This window comes from Delphinapterus leucas, chromosome 1 (genome assembly GCF_059928025.1).
Source record: "Delphinapterus leucas isolate spDelLeu-1000000601 "Yukka" chromosome 1, BTC_Dleu_Yukka2, whole genome shotgun sequence".
In the NCBI taxonomy this organism is placed as follows: Eukaryota; Metazoa; Chordata; class Mammalia; order Artiodactyla; family Monodontidae; genus Delphinapterus; species Delphinapterus leucas.
The window spans coordinates 50,285,097-50,305,793 of NC_143129.1; the positions used below are offsets into that span (position 1 = coordinate 50,285,097).

The window sequence follows — 20,697 nt, forward strand, 5'->3', positions numbered from 1 at the left end:
TTTAGTATGCTTTCGTTTACATATGAGTGATTTGTTTTTCCAAATAATTCTGTGTTAAATAATGCATCAGCATTTTGATTAGCTGGTTAATACCTAGTTGTATGGAAAGCCCTAACCTGTTTAATAGCTTACTTTTGGACATTAAAGTTGTTCCATAGAAGATTTATTTATGAATACCCTTAAAAATAAATTTCTTTACGTACTTATGATTATTTTCTTAGATGAATTTGCAGAATTGTTGACTAATATGCAAGTATATTATTACTCTTTGTCATCTTAGGTCATGGAGACCTCAGCTCAGTCTTCTGGAGACCATCAAGAACAGCATGTCTCAGTCCAGGAAATGCAGGAGCTCAAAGAAACCCTTAACCAAGCTGAAACAAAGTCAAAATCACTCGAGAGTCAGGTGGAGAATCTGCAGAAGGTATGAGCAGAAGAGTAGTGGAAGGTGTTGAAGGAATTGTTTTCTTGTTAAAAAGCTAAGGAAATACAATGGAATTTTACTCAGTCATAAAAAGGAATTTTGGAAAAAAAAATGTGTTAAACACTGATACTTTCTCTTATATGGAAAGGTATATATTTTATCCTTTTACTTTGAATGACTTATGTATGTAAATAATACCTAATCATCTTTAAGTGTTCACTTACTTGGTTTGACCACCATTTTATATTTATACTTCCATTTAATCTAAATAAGCAAATTAATAAGTTTTACATTTGAAGTCTGTAGGGCATACAGTTATATTGATTTCGTTGAATTACATGGTGCATACTTTATCTTCCTTTAAAAGACATTATCTGAAAAAGAGATGGAAGCAAGAAATCTCCAGGAACAGACTGTGCAGCTTCAATCTGAACTTTCACGACTTCGTCAGGACCTTCAAGATAGAACCACACAGGAGGAACAGCTGCGACAGCAGATAACTGAAAAGGAAGAAAAAACAAGAAAGGCTATTGTAGCAGCAAAATCAAAAATTGCACATTTAGCTGGTAAGTTTCTGTATACTTTAAGATTTGAACTTGATAGTGAAAGTTGGTTACTTGATTCAGGCTAAAAATTAAATAGAAAAGAAAAGTAAATACTATAAAGTGACTTCTGTGTATGTGCATGTGTGGTTTAGATATTTAGGTTTATTTAATTAGACACAAATTACAGCAATTTTAATTTTCAAGTGATGAGGATGTCAGTAATTTATTTATGAAATCTTTCTTAATTGTTAACTGGTAGTAGATAGGGAGTACAGCCATCCTTCTGCTTTACTGTGTTAACTATTACTACCTTTTGATGGTGATCCTTTGGGTCCACAGTATACTGTCCAGAAGCCTTCTGTAAATTCCTAGACAGCATCAGATCTTACCAGCCAAATGAGTTTTCTGTGCCTCACTTCACTGAGGGCCCCTTTAGCCCTTCAGGGAGAATATCATTGTCAAATTTATGAGGAGCCCAGTGCTACAATGCTCAGGGCCTTACTGCACCTTGCTTACCAGTCTGCTAGTAGGTAAATAAAATGCCAAATCAGTTGAGTTTTATCATATGCAGCTTTTTAAATGATCTCTAAGATAGTGCCCCTGGCAACTAATTTCATAAAAGAAGTTTCTTAATTATTCTTGAGTATATGCTGTAGGTTATATGAAATGAAAATTTTATAATTCCTAATATATTAAAATATTAAAGGCCATATGAAAGGGCTCCTGCTGACTAGTTTATGGTAGATCCTTTGTCTTTTTGAGATCTTAGGAAAAGTAAAATGTTTTATTTTGGAGTATATTTTATATTGGAGTAATAAAGCAAATACAGGTAGGTTTAGAACTTCACTTATTGAGATGTGTATCAGAATTATTGTGGATGTTAAAGTTCAGGAATAGAATCTGATACGACTTTTGAGTACTCATTACGCACATAAATGCATTTTATTTCCAGTGTTTGATTTTGATATTAATAGAATGATGTGGTTACTTCTTTAGGTGTAAAAGATCAGCTAACTAAAGAAAATGAGGAGCTTAAACAAAGGAATGGAGCCTTAGATCAGCAGAAAGATGAACTGGATGTTCGTATGACTGCTCTTAAGTCCCAGTATGAAGGTCGAATTAGTCGCTTGGAAAGAGAACTCAGGGAGCATCAAGAGAGACACCTTGAGCAGAGAGATGAGCCTCAAGAACCTACTAATAAGGTAATTAGCTAATTCGGTTTAAGTGACAAATCATTTTTGCCCTGTGCATTTTACTTGAAGATGTCTGGTGATTTAGGAGCCTTTGTCAGACTGAATTTTGACTAAACCAGGTATATAGAGAGAATTAACAAGTAAAATAATTTGATGGCATTGTTTAGTGGACTCTTGTGGGATAGGCACAGTAATCCATAGTTTTCTTTTTACAGGTCCCAGAACAGCAGAGACAGATCACGTTGAAAACAGCTCCAACTTCTGGTGAAAGAGGAATGTGAGTTTTGTTCTTTGACAGTCTGTTTGCAGTCTGTTCCCTGTTTTTCTTTTAAAATACGGGAAGGATCTAGTGATCTTTGGGGAGAAAAAATAAAAATATGTAACTAAAGAGCCATTTATCCTGTGCAAAACTGCATCATGTAGTTGTTGAGATTTTTTTTTCCAGAAATCTACTTTTCAGTATACTTTCAGTCCTATCAGATAGGTAGAGCTTTGTGACAGAGAAAGTGTCTTTCACCTTTTAGTTTGTGATTGACTTCTAAGATAGGCTACTAATGTTCCCTGTGATGTTATATGATACAAGGATAAAAGACTGAGCACAGTTGAATACTTTCTACATTGTCAGGATGCACCACTGCAGAACATTTCCTGCAGTTTTTAATGCTTAAGTTCAAAACCTCTTCAATAAGAGTTTTGTAATATTTAGTGAACAAAAAATGTAGAACTATACTGAACTGTCTCTTTAATTTTTTTTCTAATCTGCCAAAGGTCTACCCAAAGCAGTGTTAGGAAAACAGAGTTAATAAGGTCTGAATGCATATTAAGGGCATAATTATTAGAAACTCACTTCAAGAAGCATATGTGCTTTGCTTTTGATAGAGTATATGTATTTTATAAGGAATATTTTTAGTAATTTTTTATGATTTATTATTCTTGCATTTTCCCCTCTGTAAGTGCCAGCACATCAGACCCTCCAACAGCCAATATCAAGCCAACTCCTGTTGTGTCTACTCCAAGTAAAGTGACAGCTGCAGCTATGGCTGGGAATAAGTCAACACCCAGGGCTAGTATCCGCCCGATGGTTACACCTGCAACTGTTACAAATCCTACTACTACCCCAACAGCTACAGTGATGCCCACTACACAAGTGGAATCACAAGAAGGTAAGTAAAATAATAACAGGTCTGATTGAACTGTTTACTTAGATTTATTACAAGAAGATGACAGTAACTTCAAGGATAAATGAGGCTTCCACTAAAGCTAAAGTGAGACATCATGTAAAAGTGGGCATTTAATATTTTCAGGTGTATGCCTCCTGGGATACTTGTTAATGTAGCATATTTCCTCCCTCCCTTCCTTTTTGCTTTTTGTGTTTTGAAGCTAAAGAAGGAGAGAAATACACCCCTATAAGTATATGGCATGCTTTTCCAGGACCAAATTTTTTACCTCTATTAGCTAAGAAGGATGATATGAAATCCACTTTAGAAAACCATATTAAATCACTGGTTCAACCCAAACATCAACTTCTTCCCTGATAAACTGTCTGACCTTGTAATTGCTTTCTGCACTTTCTTCCCATACAACTTTCTTACTCATTACAATAATTACAGCCACATTTTATTCAGTTGAATACATGTTTTTTTATTCCGCTAGATTGAGCTCCTCAAGGGTAGGAATTTGTTTCTCATTGTTTAATCCCTTTACCCAACCCCAAGATAGGTGTCAGTAAAAGTTACTAAATACAATTTTCTTAGATCCTTGTCTTAACAAATGTTAGAATTCAGTAAACTAAGTGTTTAGAAATATATAACATGTATATATGCTGTGAAAGGACAGAATATTTTATTTGAACTACATTCAGTAAAATAATTATGAGATATATTACCAGTTAAACTTAACAGTCATTTTATATTAGTTGAAAACAAAATGATACTTAATAAAAACTTATAATTTGACTTTGAGTTTCTTAATGTCATTTTATTTGGTCATCATTTACATAGAATAATAGATGCAAAAACAGTTTATTTATTTAATTCAGCCAACAGTTTACTGCACACTCTATGTCTGTCACATAGGCAATACAAAAATGCATAATACATTACTTTTACCCTCAGTGTTTTTTGTCTAGTGAGTGGAAGAGGTACATGTACATAAATAACTATGCAAAATGTCACCTATAAGAGAATAGGGAAGGACAATTCCAGCTTTGGTAAAAGTAGAAAACTTAATATATTAAATGTTTTAATTATTTTTCAGCCATGCAATCAGAAGGGCCTGTGGAACATGTTCCAGTTTTCGGAAGCACAAGTGGATCTGTTCGTTCTACTAGTCCTAACGTCCAGCCTTCTATCCCTCAACCCATTTTAACTGTTCAGCAACAAACACAGGCTACGGCTTTTGTGCAGCCCACTCAACAGAGTCATCCTCAGATCGAGCCTACAAATCAAGAGCTATCCCCAAACATAGTGGAGGTGGTTCAGAGTTCACCAGTTGAGCGGCCCTCTACTTCCACAGCAGTGTTTGGCACTGGTAAGATTAATTTTAAAATGAGGTTAGAGTAGACCTGTGCATTTATAGTTTCTTGAGTATAATACATAGTTTGAATGTTCTTTGTACCTACTTGTTTTCTACCAGGTATTAAAATGGATGACGATATTCCTAACATCTTATTTTATGTTTACTGCTGACTTCTATTTTAGGTCACTCGTTTTTGTCATTAAGATCTTTCTTCCTTTCCAGTTATTTTTTGACTAATTTTAAAGGTGATACGACCTGAAACTTATTTTATATACAGTTGACCCTTGAACAACACAGGTTTGAACTTCGTGGTCCACTTAAATGTGGATTTTTTTCAATAGTAAACACTACAGTACTATACATCCTCAGTTGGTTGAATCTGCAGACACGAAGGAATGGCTGATATGGAGGGCCAGCACCCCTAACCCCTGAGTTGTTCAAGGGTCAGCTATAACTTAATACAAGTCCTGAGAACTAAAAGATATCTAGAAGAAGATTAAGTAAGAATTTTCAAGTCTAAACATACAAGGAAAATTTTTTTATCCAAGGAGTCCTGGGTTTTATAAATTATAAGATGGCCCTATATAAGCTTTGTGAGTAGCAATCCTATATCAGTACATTCACAGTGAGTCAGATGTATTGTTGTAGAAGTTGGTTGGCTTTATTAACCAAAGGTTAAGACCATTGATTCAGAGCGTAAATTGCTCTTTGTTTACACATAGATTAGCAGGAACAAATTATGTTGTTCTGTCCAAATTTTTACCATGTTTTTTTTTTAGTTAAATGACCAAGATATTTTTTAAATTAACTTTGTCTAAATTGAGTGATTATCACGCTCTAATTCAAGGTTTAAATTATGTAATTTCAAAGTTTCGGCTACCCCAAGTTCTTCTTTGCCGAAGCGCACACGTGAAGAGGAAGAAGATAGCACCATAGAAGCATCAGACCAGATCTCTGACGATACAGTGGAAATGCCTCTTCCAAAGAAGTTGAAAAGTGTTACACCTGTAGGAACTGAGGTGTGTAAAGATCTTTCTGTTTACTTTTACTTCTACCGATAGACCCAAGATATTCTTTCAGTTACAACATTATTAAGAGAATGGACCTTTGGGGATCAAAATCTAGAAAACTCTCTTGTTGAACTTACTGTAAAATTTCCACTGAAAACCCAGGTATTGTTGCTGTTGCCAACACTGTTTTATATTCTTTGTGTATGTTTAATTGAATTAGTTCCCATTTCAATTTTTAAAACACAGTTACGAAAACATAGGATGAATTCCATTTCAATTTTTTTTTTAATTTAAAGAATAAGGAAGTTATAGTCTCATGGGAATTTTAAACTGGTACCTGCCATCTTTTTCTCTGATTGACCAAAATGGTATTCCTTTATTTTCTTTTGTTGAAGATAAGTTGTAATGAATTGTTTTATTATCAAGCATTGAGACTACTAAATTAATTTCACTTGCATATATTTAATTAGTGTTCATAAACCTTATTTTGTATATACCAAAGAGGAATGTGATTGTTTATATTTTATAAGTAAATATAAGTGAACATTTCTGATGTACAGCTTCATAAAATTACAGATTTAAGTTTTGTTTTATTGGGAGAACTCACTGACCAGGTGATGCTTCATCTAGTGAACTGATATGGTTACCACACTTGTATGTCATGATTCAGGAAGAAGTTATGGCAGAAGAAAGTACTGATGGAGAGGTAGAGACTCAAGTATACAACCAAGATTCTCAAGATTCCATTGGAGAAGTAAGTAAAACATACTTAAAGTAAACAAATTATTGCTTTTAGTGAATGAAATGAGCTTTGACAAATTGAAATATTATTTGGACTTCTGTTTTCAATTTGCTGCTTTTATGTTTAATGAAATATTGTTAGAATTACCAATGCAATTTCTGCTTTACTTCTAATTAGTATCCTGCCTTCTAAACTTTATTAAAGCAATGTTTTTGTTTATAGTTAGCATAGATTTTCCAAGCTAAGGTTGTCATGAGTAAAGATTACCCACTCTGTTTTATTTGGAAGGATGAGCTGGTTGAGTCTTGAGTTAATCCATAAGTGCCCCATTTGGTATCCTTTGTTGCTCCCCTCTATTGCTTCCCTTACTGAATTAAAATAATCTGTGAAAGGAAACGCATTTGTATACCTCTTCATCTTTTGAACTCACATTGAGGCTTCTCCAGAGGCAGCCTAACTAATGGGAATGCATAGACTCTGAAATTACAAAGCTCTGGCTTCTGTTCCTAACTCCACCACTTAGAAGCTGTGTGACTGTAAGCAAGACATTAATTCTCTCTAAGCCTCAATTTTGTCATAAGATAACATAATTTTTAGTTTTGTAGAGTACCTAAAATAGTACCTGCCACATATTAGGCACTCAAATTATTGCTTTTCTTCCATTCCTCCGCCCTACAAATTGAGAGTTCATAATTTATAGTAATTCATATTTATAGTAATATTATAATATTAGTTAACACAACTCATTATTATATGCCAAGTGTGGTTCTGAAATATTTGCATTTATTAACTGATTTAATCCTCATAAGAAATCTTGCAACAGGGTTCCCTGTTTTACAGGTGAAGAAACCAATGCCCAGCTAAGTCATGCACCCAGGTTTTCATAGCATTGGAGCTAGGATTTGAACTCAGGCTGTCTGGTTTCCATTTGTCTTGTTAAGCTTGAAACAGTACTTTCTGTCTGGATAAATTTTTAGGATCATTTTATTCTAAAATTATTTTATCTGTATAAAATAAATGAATTGTTTCAGGCTAACCATAAGTAACCATAGATTGCAAGTAAATGTTAGTTTCTTAGATGCATTAATTTTGTAAGTTAATTTTTTCCGTTTTCCTTGGTTAAGAACAGAAAACTAAACCTCCAAGATGAATATGTAATACTCTAAATGACATCGATTTTGTGTATATTTCAGAGCAGGTCATACCTGAAGAGCATAATAACAATTTTGAAATAAGATGTGAATTTCTATGTTATTGCCAGGCTTGGTTAAATTATACTGAAATCTTTTGTGCAAAGCTTTTTCTTGAGATTGGCAAAATTGTCTGTGACTCAGAAGTGCCTTTGGGCTTTCCATTTTGTCTTCTTGCACTGTCTACTTAGTGTGTGAAAGTGTAACAGTTCATTTTTCTAATTTTCTGACAATGAAGCAGATGTTCTAAGTGTTGCTTTTCTTGAAATAAGCATATTAGTTTGTTACGCTTTCGGTTATACCATGACTTCCTCATATTTTCCATTACAGTAAACATCTTTATGAATGATTTAGTTCATAAGACATTGTTTCTGGCTTGTATAAAAGAGATTTTGGAATTCCCTGGCAGTCCAGTGGTTAGGGCTCCTCGCTCCCACTGCAGGGGGCATAGGTTTGATCCCTGGTCACGGAACTAAGATCCCACATGCCGCATGGCATGGCCAAAAAAAAACAGATTTTGCTGAGTGCTGAACTAAAATAAAAAGTAAACGTTTAACTTTTTATAGTAAATATCAAAAAATAAAGTTAAATTGCAGTTTATTTCAGTAGCTAAAAAATGGAATTGTGAGGAAATAGATTAAGGGAAGAATTATTTTTACGTCTGGTATATCTTTAATGCAGTTTAAAGGCTTAAGATAGAGTTTTGAGAGGGGGAGAAGTATTTTTATAAAAAGACAGTTATAATAGTTTGTTTATTTAGTGTGTTTTACACAGTATTTCTGATTTGGGGAAAATTTTTTGTCTTTTTTAAAATTATATGTTGCAGTTCCATGGATAGTCTTTTTTCTGCCTTTGGTCCGCACTGTTAGCTAACCATGTTGGCTGTTGAGCGCTTGAAATATGGCTAGTCCAAACTGGCATGTTCTTAAGTGTGAAATATACATTGGATTTTGAAGACTTATTACAAATTTTAAAATGTAGGATTAATAATTTTTATATAGGTTACATGTTGAAATATTTTTTGGCTATATTAAATTATTATTAAAATTGATCTCACCTGCTTTTTTTTTTTTTTATGTGACTGCTAAAAAATTTTAAATTCCATATGGGAAATGTATTGTGGCTCACATTATACTTCTGATGGACAACACTCATCTACAGTACCACACTGGTAGATTTGACACATATATACATGTGTGTCTACATAAAGTATTTTCTCTCTTTTTTATTGGAGTATTACCCAGTGGGATTTATAATAATTCTTCTATAGGAAGACTGTAAAGAAACTCAAAGCATTTATTTTAAATTAATTCTGCTTTCAAAACCGTATTTTTAAAAATAAAATTCTGGTAGTCCGTAAGTATTCTTTAGCCTTTACTTATATCTACAGTATGTCACTGATAGTTTTAAGTATACTTGACTTTATTTATTTGTTTGTTTATTCATTTATCTTTTGCTTTTAAAGGGAGTCACCCAGGGAGATTATACACCAATGGAAGACAGTGAAGAAACCTCTCAGTCTCTACAAATAGACCTTGGACCTCTTCAATCAGATCAGCAAACAACATCATCACAAGATGGTCAAGGCAAAGGAGATGATGTCATTGTAATTGACAGTGATGATGAAGAGGAGGAGGATGATGAAAATGATGGGGAACATGAGGTAAATTTGGATTTGAAATCATGTATTGTTTTAAACTGCTGGATGAAATGCTGAAATCCTTGGGAATACTAACGCATCAACCAGCAAATTCTGATTCCCCGTCACTTTAAATAGATTATTATGCTTTTCTTTTATCCTGATTAGTTATGCACTTAACATTTTGCATAGAACAAGTGATGGAAAATCTCATTTTTTTAAAAATGATTACTGAGTCCTTTAGGATTTGTTAGATTAATTAAACTTAATCTTAAATCTCACTGATAAGTGACTATAGACTTAATTGTAAGCACTGTGGTTTCTGGAAATAAAAAGGTTTTTTTTTTTTCTTGTGGAGCCCTTATAGTTCTTTTCAAAAGAATGTCATGATAATTAAAACATATTCTAAGTGAAACTTGGCATTTTATTTTGGGAGTTAATCATTGACAACTTCTCATTTTTAGATTCTTTTATTAATCAATGTTTTTTGAAAGCTTATAGCATAGTATAATTTCACCATTTTCTTATTCAATGCCACATTTTAAATTTAGAATTAAAGTGGACCACTTGACATTCTGTGGACATCTGGGAGCTTTAATCTTTGAATTGATCGCATATGAATAGTTAGAATTCAGAGTTGATTATTACTGTACTAATTCCAGTAAGCTTCACAGTTTTGATACTTGCTGCCACTGAAGTAATCCCATATAACTTTCAGGACAACTCCTGTATCCTGGTCAATAATGAGTCACTTAAATTTCTGACCATGGTATCACGATATGCAGAACACGTGTACCATGTCCTAGATCTTTATTTATACTTGGGGGTTTTTTACTAGGATTATGAAGAAGATGAAGAAGACGACGATGATGATGAAGATGACACAGGGATGGGAGACGAGGGTGAAGATAGTAATGAAGGCACTGGTAGTGCAGATGGCAACGATGGGTATGAAGCTGATGATGCTGAGGTAAACTGGCTAGAATTTTGACCATCAGTTTTCTTTAAGAACTTGCTTAGTATTGTTTTTCAAGAATATAAAAAGGCTTGTATTCTCAGAACGCTACAGCTTTTCTTATCTTTGGGTTTTTGTTTGTTTCTACTGTGGTTTGGTTTGGTTAATTATTTTTTAAGGTAACTACTTGATTTATTTGCATTTAGCATTCATGTTTTGTTTTTAGGGTGGTGATGGGACTGATCCAGGTACAGAAACAGAAGAAAGTATGGGTGGAGGTGAAAGTAATCAGAGAGCAGCTGATTCTCAAAACAGTGGTGAGATTTGGTTTTGTTTTTCTTTCTTTATGTTTTGTTTTGTTTTTTTAGTCTCTTTTTAATTGAACACTTTTAATATTTTAACCTGATGTTTTTTAAACTAGGACTGCACTTAATTATCACATAGGTAATAAAACTTGGTTAATAAACTGGCAAGCAAAAGATTGGCTCTTGTTCTTGCTTTGTCATTATCATTCTCAGAAAGTCTACTATGTTTATATCTAAAATGTAGTCATTATACTATTTTTTCTACCTCATTGGTCTGCTGTAAGATTCAAAAATTTTAAATCTATAAAGCATTATAAATGCCATGTGTTGCTGCTGCTGTTAAGTAGAAATTTAAGTCAGGGACTTCTAATAGTAATGGCAGTTCACAACCAGAAGAGGTCAGTCTAATCAGGCTACATGTTTCAAGATTTGTGGGTGTAGGAGTTTTGCAGTGTTGTCCAGTTTTCCAATGAATAAAAGATTTTTTCATCAATATAGCACACCTTTTGTTAATTCTTGAAAGGATGAGTCCTGGAGGTCAGTTGAACTGTTATAGGCAGTAAAGAATTATGGGATTCATAGAAAATAATTTTATTTTAGAATGGTTTTAAAATTTTTTTTTTAAAGAATTGGTGATCGTCTAGTATGCCATTCTGGTTTTAACAAATACTGAGCCAGAATCATTAATAGTAATATAATAAAAACTTTATATATGTAGACTAGTGGGAAAACAGTATATCTGAGTTTCTGTGTAGGCCTGTATATTTAAAAGTGCAAATTGTATGCTCATTTGAATTAAAGAAAGCAAAGGCAGGCAATCTTTTCAACTTTTAATTGTTTAAGAGAAAAATAAACTAATGAATACTGAACCATATAATGAAAATAGTGTTGCTTTTTAAGGGAGATGAGCTAAGGAGAGAGATTAATTATAATAATTTACGTTTTCTAAAACATTTTATGGATTTAAGAAACACCTTTTTGTGTCACATAATTGGGTTATAAAGGGAAATTTTTTTGCCTCTTTAGGTAATATCACTAAAAGCTAAGTCTTGTGAGGGTGGGTGTTCATAGCCATTTTTCCTAGATACAAAACATATAACAGATGCTCATTGAATACTTGTTGGAGACTTCCTTTTATTTTTTACAATCAAGCAAAAATATGCCTAGTAGTCTAGATAATTTTAAGTTAGTGGATGGATTTGGTACATTGCTAGTAATTACAAAATAAGTGCTTTTTCTGAGCAACTATACTTGTACTGAACTATTTAATTCTTACAATAAGCCTATCAGATTCAGGTACCAGTGAAGAATCTGAGAAGCAGAAGCAAAGTGATATAACCAAGATCACATAGCTATTAAGTGTTAAAGCTGGCTATTTACAATAGCCAGGACATGGACGCAACCTAAGTGTCCATCGACAGATGAATGGATAAAGAAGATGTGGCACATATATGCAATGGAACATTACTCAGCCATAAAAAGAAACGAAATTGAGCTATTTGTAGTGAGGTGGATGGACCTAGAGTCTGTCATACAGAGTGAAGTAAGTCAGAAAGAGAAAAACAAATACTGTATGCTAACACATATATATGGAATTTTTAAAAAAAGGTCATGAAGAACCTAGGGGCAAGATGGGAATAAAGACAGAGACCTACTAGAGAATGGACTTGAGGATACAGGGAGAGGGAAGGGTAAGCTGGGACAAAGTGAGAGAGTGGCATGGAGTCATATATACTACCAAATGTAAAATAGATAGCTAGTGGGAAGCAGTCGCATAGCACAGAGAAATCAGCTCGGTGCTTTGTGACCACCTAGAGGGGTGGGATAGGGAGGGTGGGAGGGAGGGAGATGCAAGAGGGAAGAGATGTGGGGATATATGTATATGTATAACTGATTCACTTTGTGATAAAGCAGAAACTAACACACGATTGTAAAGCAATTATACTCCAATAAAAACGTTTAAAAAACAAAAAGTGTTAGGGCTGGAATCTGATTCTAGACCTCAGACTTTTAAACTACTAAATTGATATCGTATTCAACTTTTCACTTCTGTTGTTTTACTTTGTATGTAGAAGACCTAGACATCTAAAGGGCCGTTGAAATTCAAAATTTAGGAAAACCAGAATATGAAAGTTATTGTAAGGCTTTTTACCAATCTCCTTCACCCTGTTTGAGTGTAATACTAATAACTGTAGTGGTCTGATCTTTAGGTAATTTGCCTATTTTAATAATATGAGCCAAAATTTATTAAATGTTTATTTTATCATGTGTTAAGCTAGGTGCTTTATGTCCATTATTTGATATCTTCAGAAAAATGTTTCTTGTACATTACATTTTTGTTCCATTAACCAACCAAATAAATAGAAGGGAGTTGCTAAGGCCATACCACTGCTAACTGCACACCCAATATCTCTGGGTCTACCACACCTCACTACTTTTTTTCTGAAAATATTAGGTGAACATTCCTTGTGGTAAGATTTATACTTCTAGGGATTGTCCAGGTTACTTTGTGGTAAACATAATTGTTCAAAGTAAGCTTCTCTCTTCCTATAGGTGAAGGAAATACTGGTACTGCAGAGTCCTCTTTTTCCCAGGAGATTTCTAGAGAGCAACAGCCATCATCAGCATCTGAAAGACAGACCCCTCGAGCACCTCAGTCACCAAGACGCCCACCACACCCACTTCCCCCAAGACTGACCATTCATGCTCCACCTCAAGAGTTAGGACCACCAGTTCAGGTATTAAAAGTACTAGTCATTCTGAAAATTTTACTTGAAAAAATGTTGGGTTTTTTTCTCCCTTTCTTTCCATTAGCAATTACTTTGTTTTTCCCCAGAAATTAAGTGAACGTTCTAATGTTTGGTATATTTTTGTAAAATTTTTGAGCTGAAACTAATCTCTGAATTATTTTCCCTGAAATATGGCAGTAATTTACTTCATAGAGGAAGTGAACTTTGGAAAGGCAAGGCTTATTAAAGTTGTATATAAAGTGAGATGATTATATTCATAGAAAATAAAAGTCTCCTCGCTGTTTTTACAGGTTAAAGAAAATTTTCTTGGATTTTAATTAAAATAAAATGTATTTCAGCATCTGTCCACCATTTGTTTTGAAGGTTTCTTTCTCTAAGGTGCACTTTTTTTAAAAAAAAAAAAAGGAAATTTCTGTTCTGCTTAACAGAACTTCTTTTCCTCTTATTTTTTTGCAATCACATATATTAATATCCACTATTAAAGTTCATGAAAGTGTGCATAACCCTTTCCATGTAACACTCTTTGTAGTAGGATTGGACATCTCTTATCAGAAGCTCTTGAAGAAATAGCAGGAAAAGTACAAAGGCTCTATTAATCATGTAGCTTGAGTCTTACTCTGTAGTGTGCTAAACACTGTCAAGTGTAGATTCTACTAAAATACCACTGATGAAGATAACCTCATCTTCTGAAAATATAAAGTCTTACAGGATTGTTTATGGATCCTGCAAAATATGCCAATTCTATCAATTTAGAATTGTCTAAATTGGGAAACAGTTTACAAGTAGTACGGCTGTTTGAGCTCCAAAGGATAATTAAACTTTAAGATCAAAGGATACTTACTAACACTTAAATTAAGGAGATAGGAACTAAGTTAGATCGGAACCTACAAATAGGATCAGAGTTTGGTTTTACATATTGGTTAATATTATCTACTGGCTAATAAAATATTTGTCTCTTGGTTAATATTATGGTCTATAATTAAAAACATGTCGTTGTTTACAAAATGGATTTCTTTAGTACTGGTACAAGATTAGTAGCAGTTTTTCCTAAGAAAAATCCCAGTGATTACATTATCTGCTAACATTTCAGTTATTTTATTACCAGCGTATGATAAGCCATATCTGTTAATATTTGGTGTTTCTTTCATTGCCTAATTCCTTAAAACAAATGAAATTCCTTTCTTGACATAGAGAATCCAGATGACCCGGAGGCAGTCTGTAGGACGTGGGCTTCAGTTGACTCCAGGAATAGGTGGCATGGTAAGTACCTACCTGTCGTGTAAAAGTGATTCATTTGTTCAACAGTTATTTGTGTAGTCCATACGTATGCTCCTGTCATGCCTGTTTAGTACTTGTTTTCTGTCTTTTTAGCAGCAGCATTTTTTTGATGATGAAGATAGAACAGTTCCAAGTACCCCAACTCTTGTTGTGCCACATCGTACTGATGGATTTGCTGAAGCAATTCAGTAAGTCAGTGAGAGGGAAACCTACTTTGTGACTAATCAAATTCTTCCTGTTTCCCTGTTAACTTGATTACATTTGATTGATTCATTGTTTGTTAAGTCCTATGCTATGTACTAAGCAGTTGAGGGTAGGAGGGTTGAGGGTGTAGTGTTGGGGAAAATCACATAGAGGTGAATGAATTACAGTTGCTTCCATCAGGAATTTGAAATTTAAAGGCAGTATAACAATGGTTAAGAGCATGGACTTTAGAGTTAGAATGCCTGGGTTGGAACCTAGCTGTACTGCTTACTAGCTATGTCAAGTTGCTGGGTTCTCTGTTCCTGAGTATCTTCATTTTATTAATAAGAATAATAATACAATAGTTCTTACCTCATAAGTTGTGAGAATTAAATGAATTTATGTTAACATGTTTATAATATCACCAGGCACATAATAAATGCTTTACAGGTGTTGGTGAAGGTATTGGTAATTACAGTGATCATGATGGAAAATATTGTTGTGAAAGCTAAGCATATGCACAACTAACAATAACCTAAACAATCTAGGAGAATAGAGGCATAAGCAATAGGCTTTGTTTATATAAACGAGGGAGTGATTTATTCTAACAATTAGGGGAAGAGAATCTGAGAGGACTTAATGGGGACAACATTAAATTGAGTCTTGGAAAAAAACACCTAAAACTTACTGAGCATCCCCATGAATCAGTTTATTTAATCTTCGTAACTATGAAGATAGATACTATTATTTCATTTACAGATAAGGAAGCACAGAGATGCTAACAAATTTTTCAGAGGTCAGACAGCTAGGAAGTGACTGTTTATTTCAAACCAGTCTGGCTCTAGAACCTATTTTAACGCTTGTGCTATACCACTCCTTTTAAAGAATAAAAAGGCTTTCCACGTGGAGGTGCACATGTTTAATTGTGGCTGAAGTATCAGTTGCATGACAGGATGTACCTGAAGAATAGAATAAAAATGTTTCTACAAACTTGGGGAATGATTGATGTTTCTGTAGTATGTGGCAACATATGGCCGTCAGAACCAGTTTTAAACTTGCTCAGTTAACCACAACTCACCTCAGCTAACACAGTTTTACAAGCCAACTGATCATTGTCAGCCCCATCCTTCCAAAAGTCAGCCAGTCAGAAACAGACTCACTCCTAAAGAACTGCTGAGTGCCAGCCAATCAACAACATTCTCACATAGCTCAGAAGAATTTAATGTCCTTCTAATAGAAGAATAACTTATGGAGACAGGTTTAAAAATTCACCTGAGACTGTCCTTAACTAAAGCAATAGTGTGAAACAGAAAAAAAAATAGATTCAAGAGTTACTACTGAGGTAGAATCCATAAACATCAGTAGCTGACTAGCCAAGAAAGGTTAGGGTAAGGAGTGGGCAAAGAGTGAGATAATGCTATTTTATATCCTGGATTATGGGCAGAAAGATGGATGGTAGTGTTATTAGGTCAGCGAGAAAACAAATTTCTAGCCATCTAATATTAAAGTTTTTTTCCAGACCTTGGGAGCCACCTAGTGAATTCTTTCAGATAAGAAATGGGCTTGAGAGGTGACCTGACTTATCTATGACTAAACGTTGAAAACTGAGACAAAACTTTTTTCATGACTTTATTCTTTTTTTGTTACATTTCATGTTCAGTTTATGTTGCTTTCAATATATCTACATAGAGATTTCTAGCAGATTCAAGAAATGTGAGGTGTAGTTCAGGACAGCTGAAAGCTATTTATGTATAAATCATGTATATATAGATCACATAATATGAATCACACGATTTATATTGTTGCTAAATTCTTGACAACTGATATTTTGAAAATATTTTCATAAATGAGAATTCCTTTATCAACTTTATTTTCAAACTGTTTTCTTCCTACTTTGTTTATGCTTATTCTTCCTTCTTCCTATAGTCTTTCCATCATTGCAGTTTAAACAAGGTAACTTTAAGTGTCAAATTAATTTTTGTCTGTTTAGTTCCCCACAGGTTGCTGGTGTTCCTAGATTCCGTTTTGGGCCACCTGAAGATATGCCACAAACGAGTTCTAGTCACTCTGATCTTGGCCAACTTGCTTCTCAAGGAGGTAAATCGCTAAATAAAAGCTTAGCTCTCCTGGATTTGCATGTATTTTGATAATAAGCTGTTCTGACATGATTTTTTTTAAGTGAGCAAATATTAATGTAAAAAAGTCTATATCTAAATAAACCTTATCCTAATTTATGGAAGAAGCTATAATATATTTACTACTTATTAAGCACTGCCTTACATATTAGTCTTTCCAGCAAAATTTTCAGTTCTTTGGGCATAATGACTAGCTTTTACATTTGTATCTCTTTTGGCTTTTAGTATAGTATCAGGAGTATCTGTTGTGCTAATAAATATACCTAGGTACTAACCAGCCATTTTAAAGTTGTTGGAAGGAATACGGCATATTTTTTGTTTAGTTTGACATTTGACATTCCTAGTTAAGTGTATAAAACTAGTTAGATATTTTCCATTAACATTAAAAATAAGAAAAATAAAATGTTAAAAAAAACGTGGAATAAAATGACCCCTAACATAAGCAATAGCAGTTGGTTATTTGGACATGAATTGTGCTATTTCTGGAATTAATTACCTTTTAATCATTGGCTGGCATTCATAGAACCCGCTATATTTCTGGGAAGCAATTATGGCATTTTGTAAGTGAATAGGGAATGCATGCTGTTTTAATAATAAGCCCAAAACAAAGATTAATCTGCAGCCCTCGTGTAAGTCATGCAATACATCTTAGTCCCTGGTGGTTTAGGATGTGAGGTCTAACACTGCTTCCCTCTACCAATATGAAATTGTGAGTTGACTTCAGAGGAATTCACAATTTTATGTGGCTTTATTATAGGACACTTCCAAGACTTGGAAGTCAGATCTAGGCTTAAAGTGGAATGCTACCAGTTTACTAGTAACTTTGGGAAAGTTAATTAATCTCTTTGAAATTCAGTTTCTTTAGCGAAAAGGAGACTAATAATACCTTGCTGTTTTGGTGTAGAGTAGATTCAAACACAGTACCTAGTTCATAGTTGGGCACTCAGTAAAGTTAGCTTGTACAAAACTTATAAGAGCATTTTAGCTGTTTTTTATTTAGGGTTACTTAAATTAGTGTTAGGGAGCTTAAAGGAAACATTTAAATTGTATTTACATTTTTGAGGGGTTGATTTTTGCTTGATGGGCTAATTGTGGGCTCCAACAAATTTGTGTGTCTCCACTGATTAGTTTTTTTCTTTTAGATGTCTGGGATATTGACAATATTTTGTTCTTTCAATCATTAATATTCAGAATTGTCTTTAGGTTTGGGAATGTATGAAACACCCCTCTTCCTAGCTCACGAAGAGGAGTCGGGTGGCCGAAGTGTTCCCACTACTCCTCTGCAAGTAGCAGCCCCGGGTAGGTATCAAAGGCAGATCAATAGATTATGTGTTATAATGGTAAGATGGAAACCTGTGATATATCTTCTAGCTAAAAGTTAGAGAAACCACAAAGTTGTTCAAGTTTTCATTGCTTTTCTGGTCTTTCATTTTTTCAAGTGACTGTATTTACTGAGAGTACCACCTCTGATGCTTCAGAGCATGCTTCTCAGTCTGTTCCAATGGTGACAACATCCACTGGCACTTTGTCCACAACAAATGAAACAGCAACAGGTGATGATGGAGATGAAGTATTTGTGGAGGCAGAATCTGAAGGGTAAATGTTTACCGTGTAATTTTTGCTTGCTTAAACTTGTCAGACTTTTACATTTTTTTTTTAAGCCAGGAAGCAACAGTCTCTTGAGCTGTGTTTTCAGTAGCATCCTGTTACAAAAGTAAACCAAACCATATATTTTGGAAAACTAATTTTTGCACAAAATAACATATTTTAAGACTTAAGACATTGTTATTACAGAAGACAAATAATTTTTTAAAAGATTATCTCCTTGAAAATTGCATGATGCATTCTAGAACAAAGTATTCTTTAGAATCACCCTTCCATTAATATCGCTGCTTGAACTTTTCCCCAAGAAAGAAGGCTTTCTGTGAAAATTAGGAAATATTAGGAAATGACTCAATTTTCCATTTAGTAGTGGGCTCTCAAGCAAACCTCACCTATTTTTTATTTACGTGCATTTAGAACTTGGTCTGAAACACTAACTTGTTAAAAATCAGAAATCTTCAAGACCTGACTGTTTTTAGCACATCAGTTATAAACAAAGTTTAACAAAAGAAGTATTTCATAACAAATCATCTGGGCTTTTTTAAACCAAAGGAGGTGGAGTAATTTAATGGAAAGAACCATTGGACAGTGGTTTTGGAGAAGTTTAACTTTCAAGGTGGAACCTGATTCTTCATAAAATAAAAAAAGTTGGACTGCTTCATAGTCAGAAGCATAGCTATAAGTAGAACCCAGATTTCCTAGGTAGAGCTCAGAGGTTTTGTTTTATTTAGCAACATTTTCTTAGTGTAATTACAGGCCAACTCTAGTATATAAGAAAAAAGGCAGGTCTATTATTATGCCTCTAACACAGTGCTGCTTAATCTGGGGAAAGTTACAGATCCTGCTGAAAATACTAGCTGCCTTTAATTCCATACCATGTATGCAGGTCCCTTTATATATGTCATTTCTAAACCACACAGTATCTCTGCAAAGTATTATCTCCGTTTTACAAATAAGAAAGCTCAGACTCTGAACATTAAAATAACTTGCGTAGGCTGCACTTCACCAGTTCTTCTCAACTTTAGCAGAGTCATGAGAGGTATCTTTCAGGTACATTGTTATTAATAAGTGTACTAAAGTTTGCAGACGATAAAAACTGGAACAGATTCAAGTTATTCTTGTACTCTTATCTCCCTCACTTGCTTTTTGATGTACTTTCTTGAATGGGAGAGAGAGAGAGAGAAATGGGGTTATAGCTTTGAGCCAGGAATTCACCTACCCTAGCCTGTCTCATCTGGGCTAGAGCCCATGGTGAAATAGTGGTATATTACTAATAGTTGTAACCGTTGTGAATTATTTTAGTACTCTGCTTTCCTAGAAAGTTGTTTTGTGGTGTATCAAAATCTGGATAATATATCTGTTGTGAATATCAGGAATGTGAACATCTTTTGTCAAAAAGAAAAAACAACAACAGCAAAAGAGAGGAAAAAGCAAAAATTAAAATTGAAACATGTCCTAGTGAGAAAAGGAGTGAGGAAAATGGAGCTTGAGCTCTCTTTTCCCCTGCCTTTTAAAAAAAATGTATGGTTACCAATATCAGAGACTGCAGTTTTGAGTTGGAGGGGAGCTCTGGGTTATTTAAATGGTAGACTATCGAAAAATAAAGTTTGGGGAAAATTTAGGATACATTCTAGGATCAGTTTTGTATTTTCTAATCAATTTTTGTTTTCCTTTCTTAGTATTAGTTCAGAAGCAGGCCTCGAAATTGATAGCCAGCAGGAAGAAGAGCCTGTTCAGGCATCTGATGAGTCAGATCTTCCTTCCACCAGCCAGGACCCTCCTTCCAGTTCTTCTGTAGGTAAGTTCCTGCTCTTGACTACAGTACAGCTTTTATACATCAAACTTGCTTGCAAAAGATCCTGCTCTGTTAGTTACAATTCATAATTCTTTTTTCCTTGACTTTTAAAATGCTTCATTTAAAAGAGAAATTTTATTTTATTAAAAGGAACTTGGCTTATAGGGAATTGGTTACATTAGAGGTGCTATAGGGGTTGTGAGGGATGGGCTATTAGGAGAGAAGCTAAGGAGTAGTACTCCAGGCCTCCTGCCTGTGTTTAAACCAGAGCAGCTCCTTTTTTATTTCTTCTGCATATTAGGTTCTACATGAGATTTGGTATGGAGGGTTGAGGGTTGGGAGGCCTGTTGCTTCAAAAAAAAAAAAAAAAAAATTGAAATTTACTGATATAAATAGTTTTAAAGTTTGGTTTTTCACGTTTTTGAAGTTAACTT

General features: G+C 34.1%; 1 protein-coding gene across 8 annotated transcripts in view; it reads left to right on the forward strand.

Annotated features, from left to right (window-relative positions):
• The window catches only part of TPR (translocated promoter region, nuclear basket protein), a 64,650-nt gene that overhangs the window by 40,837 nt on the left and 3,116 nt on the right, over window positions 1-20,697 (forward strand). For 4 of the 8 annotated variants that reach the window (XM_089909800.1, XM_089909821.1, XM_089909816.1 and 1 more), the window contains exons 33-50: window positions 281-424; window positions 792-990; window positions 1,966-2,171; window positions 2,378-2,439; window positions 3,117-3,325; window positions 4,419-4,691; window positions 5,550-5,698; window positions 6,360-6,443; window positions 9,087-9,284; window positions 10,099-10,230; window positions 10,442-10,532; window positions 13,074-13,258; window positions 14,462-14,530; window positions 14,642-14,736; window positions 16,722-16,828; window positions 18,058-18,165; window positions 18,306-18,462; window positions 20,148-20,266. In XM_089909800.1, coding sequence (XP_089765926.1) covers window positions 281-424; window positions 792-990; window positions 1,966-2,171; window positions 2,378-2,439; window positions 3,117-3,325; window positions 4,419-4,691; window positions 5,550-5,698; window positions 6,360-6,443; window positions 9,087-9,284; window positions 10,099-10,230; window positions 10,442-10,532; window positions 13,074-13,258; window positions 14,462-14,530; window positions 14,642-14,736; window positions 16,722-16,828; window positions 18,058-18,165; window positions 18,306-18,462; window positions 20,148-20,266 — 2,587 coding nt within the window. The remainder of the gene's footprint in view (window positions 1-280; window positions 425-791; window positions 991-1,965; window positions 2,172-2,377; window positions 2,440-3,116; window positions 3,326-4,418; window positions 4,692-5,549; window positions 5,699-6,359; window positions 6,444-9,086; window positions 9,285-10,098; window positions 10,231-10,441; window positions 10,533-13,073; window positions 13,259-14,461; window positions 14,531-14,641; window positions 14,737-16,721; window positions 16,829-18,057; window positions 18,166-18,305; window positions 18,463-20,147; window positions 20,267-20,697) is intronic. The other 4 variants (XM_089909814.1, XM_089909825.1, XM_022593378.3 and 1 more) reach the window with 2 other exon arrangements.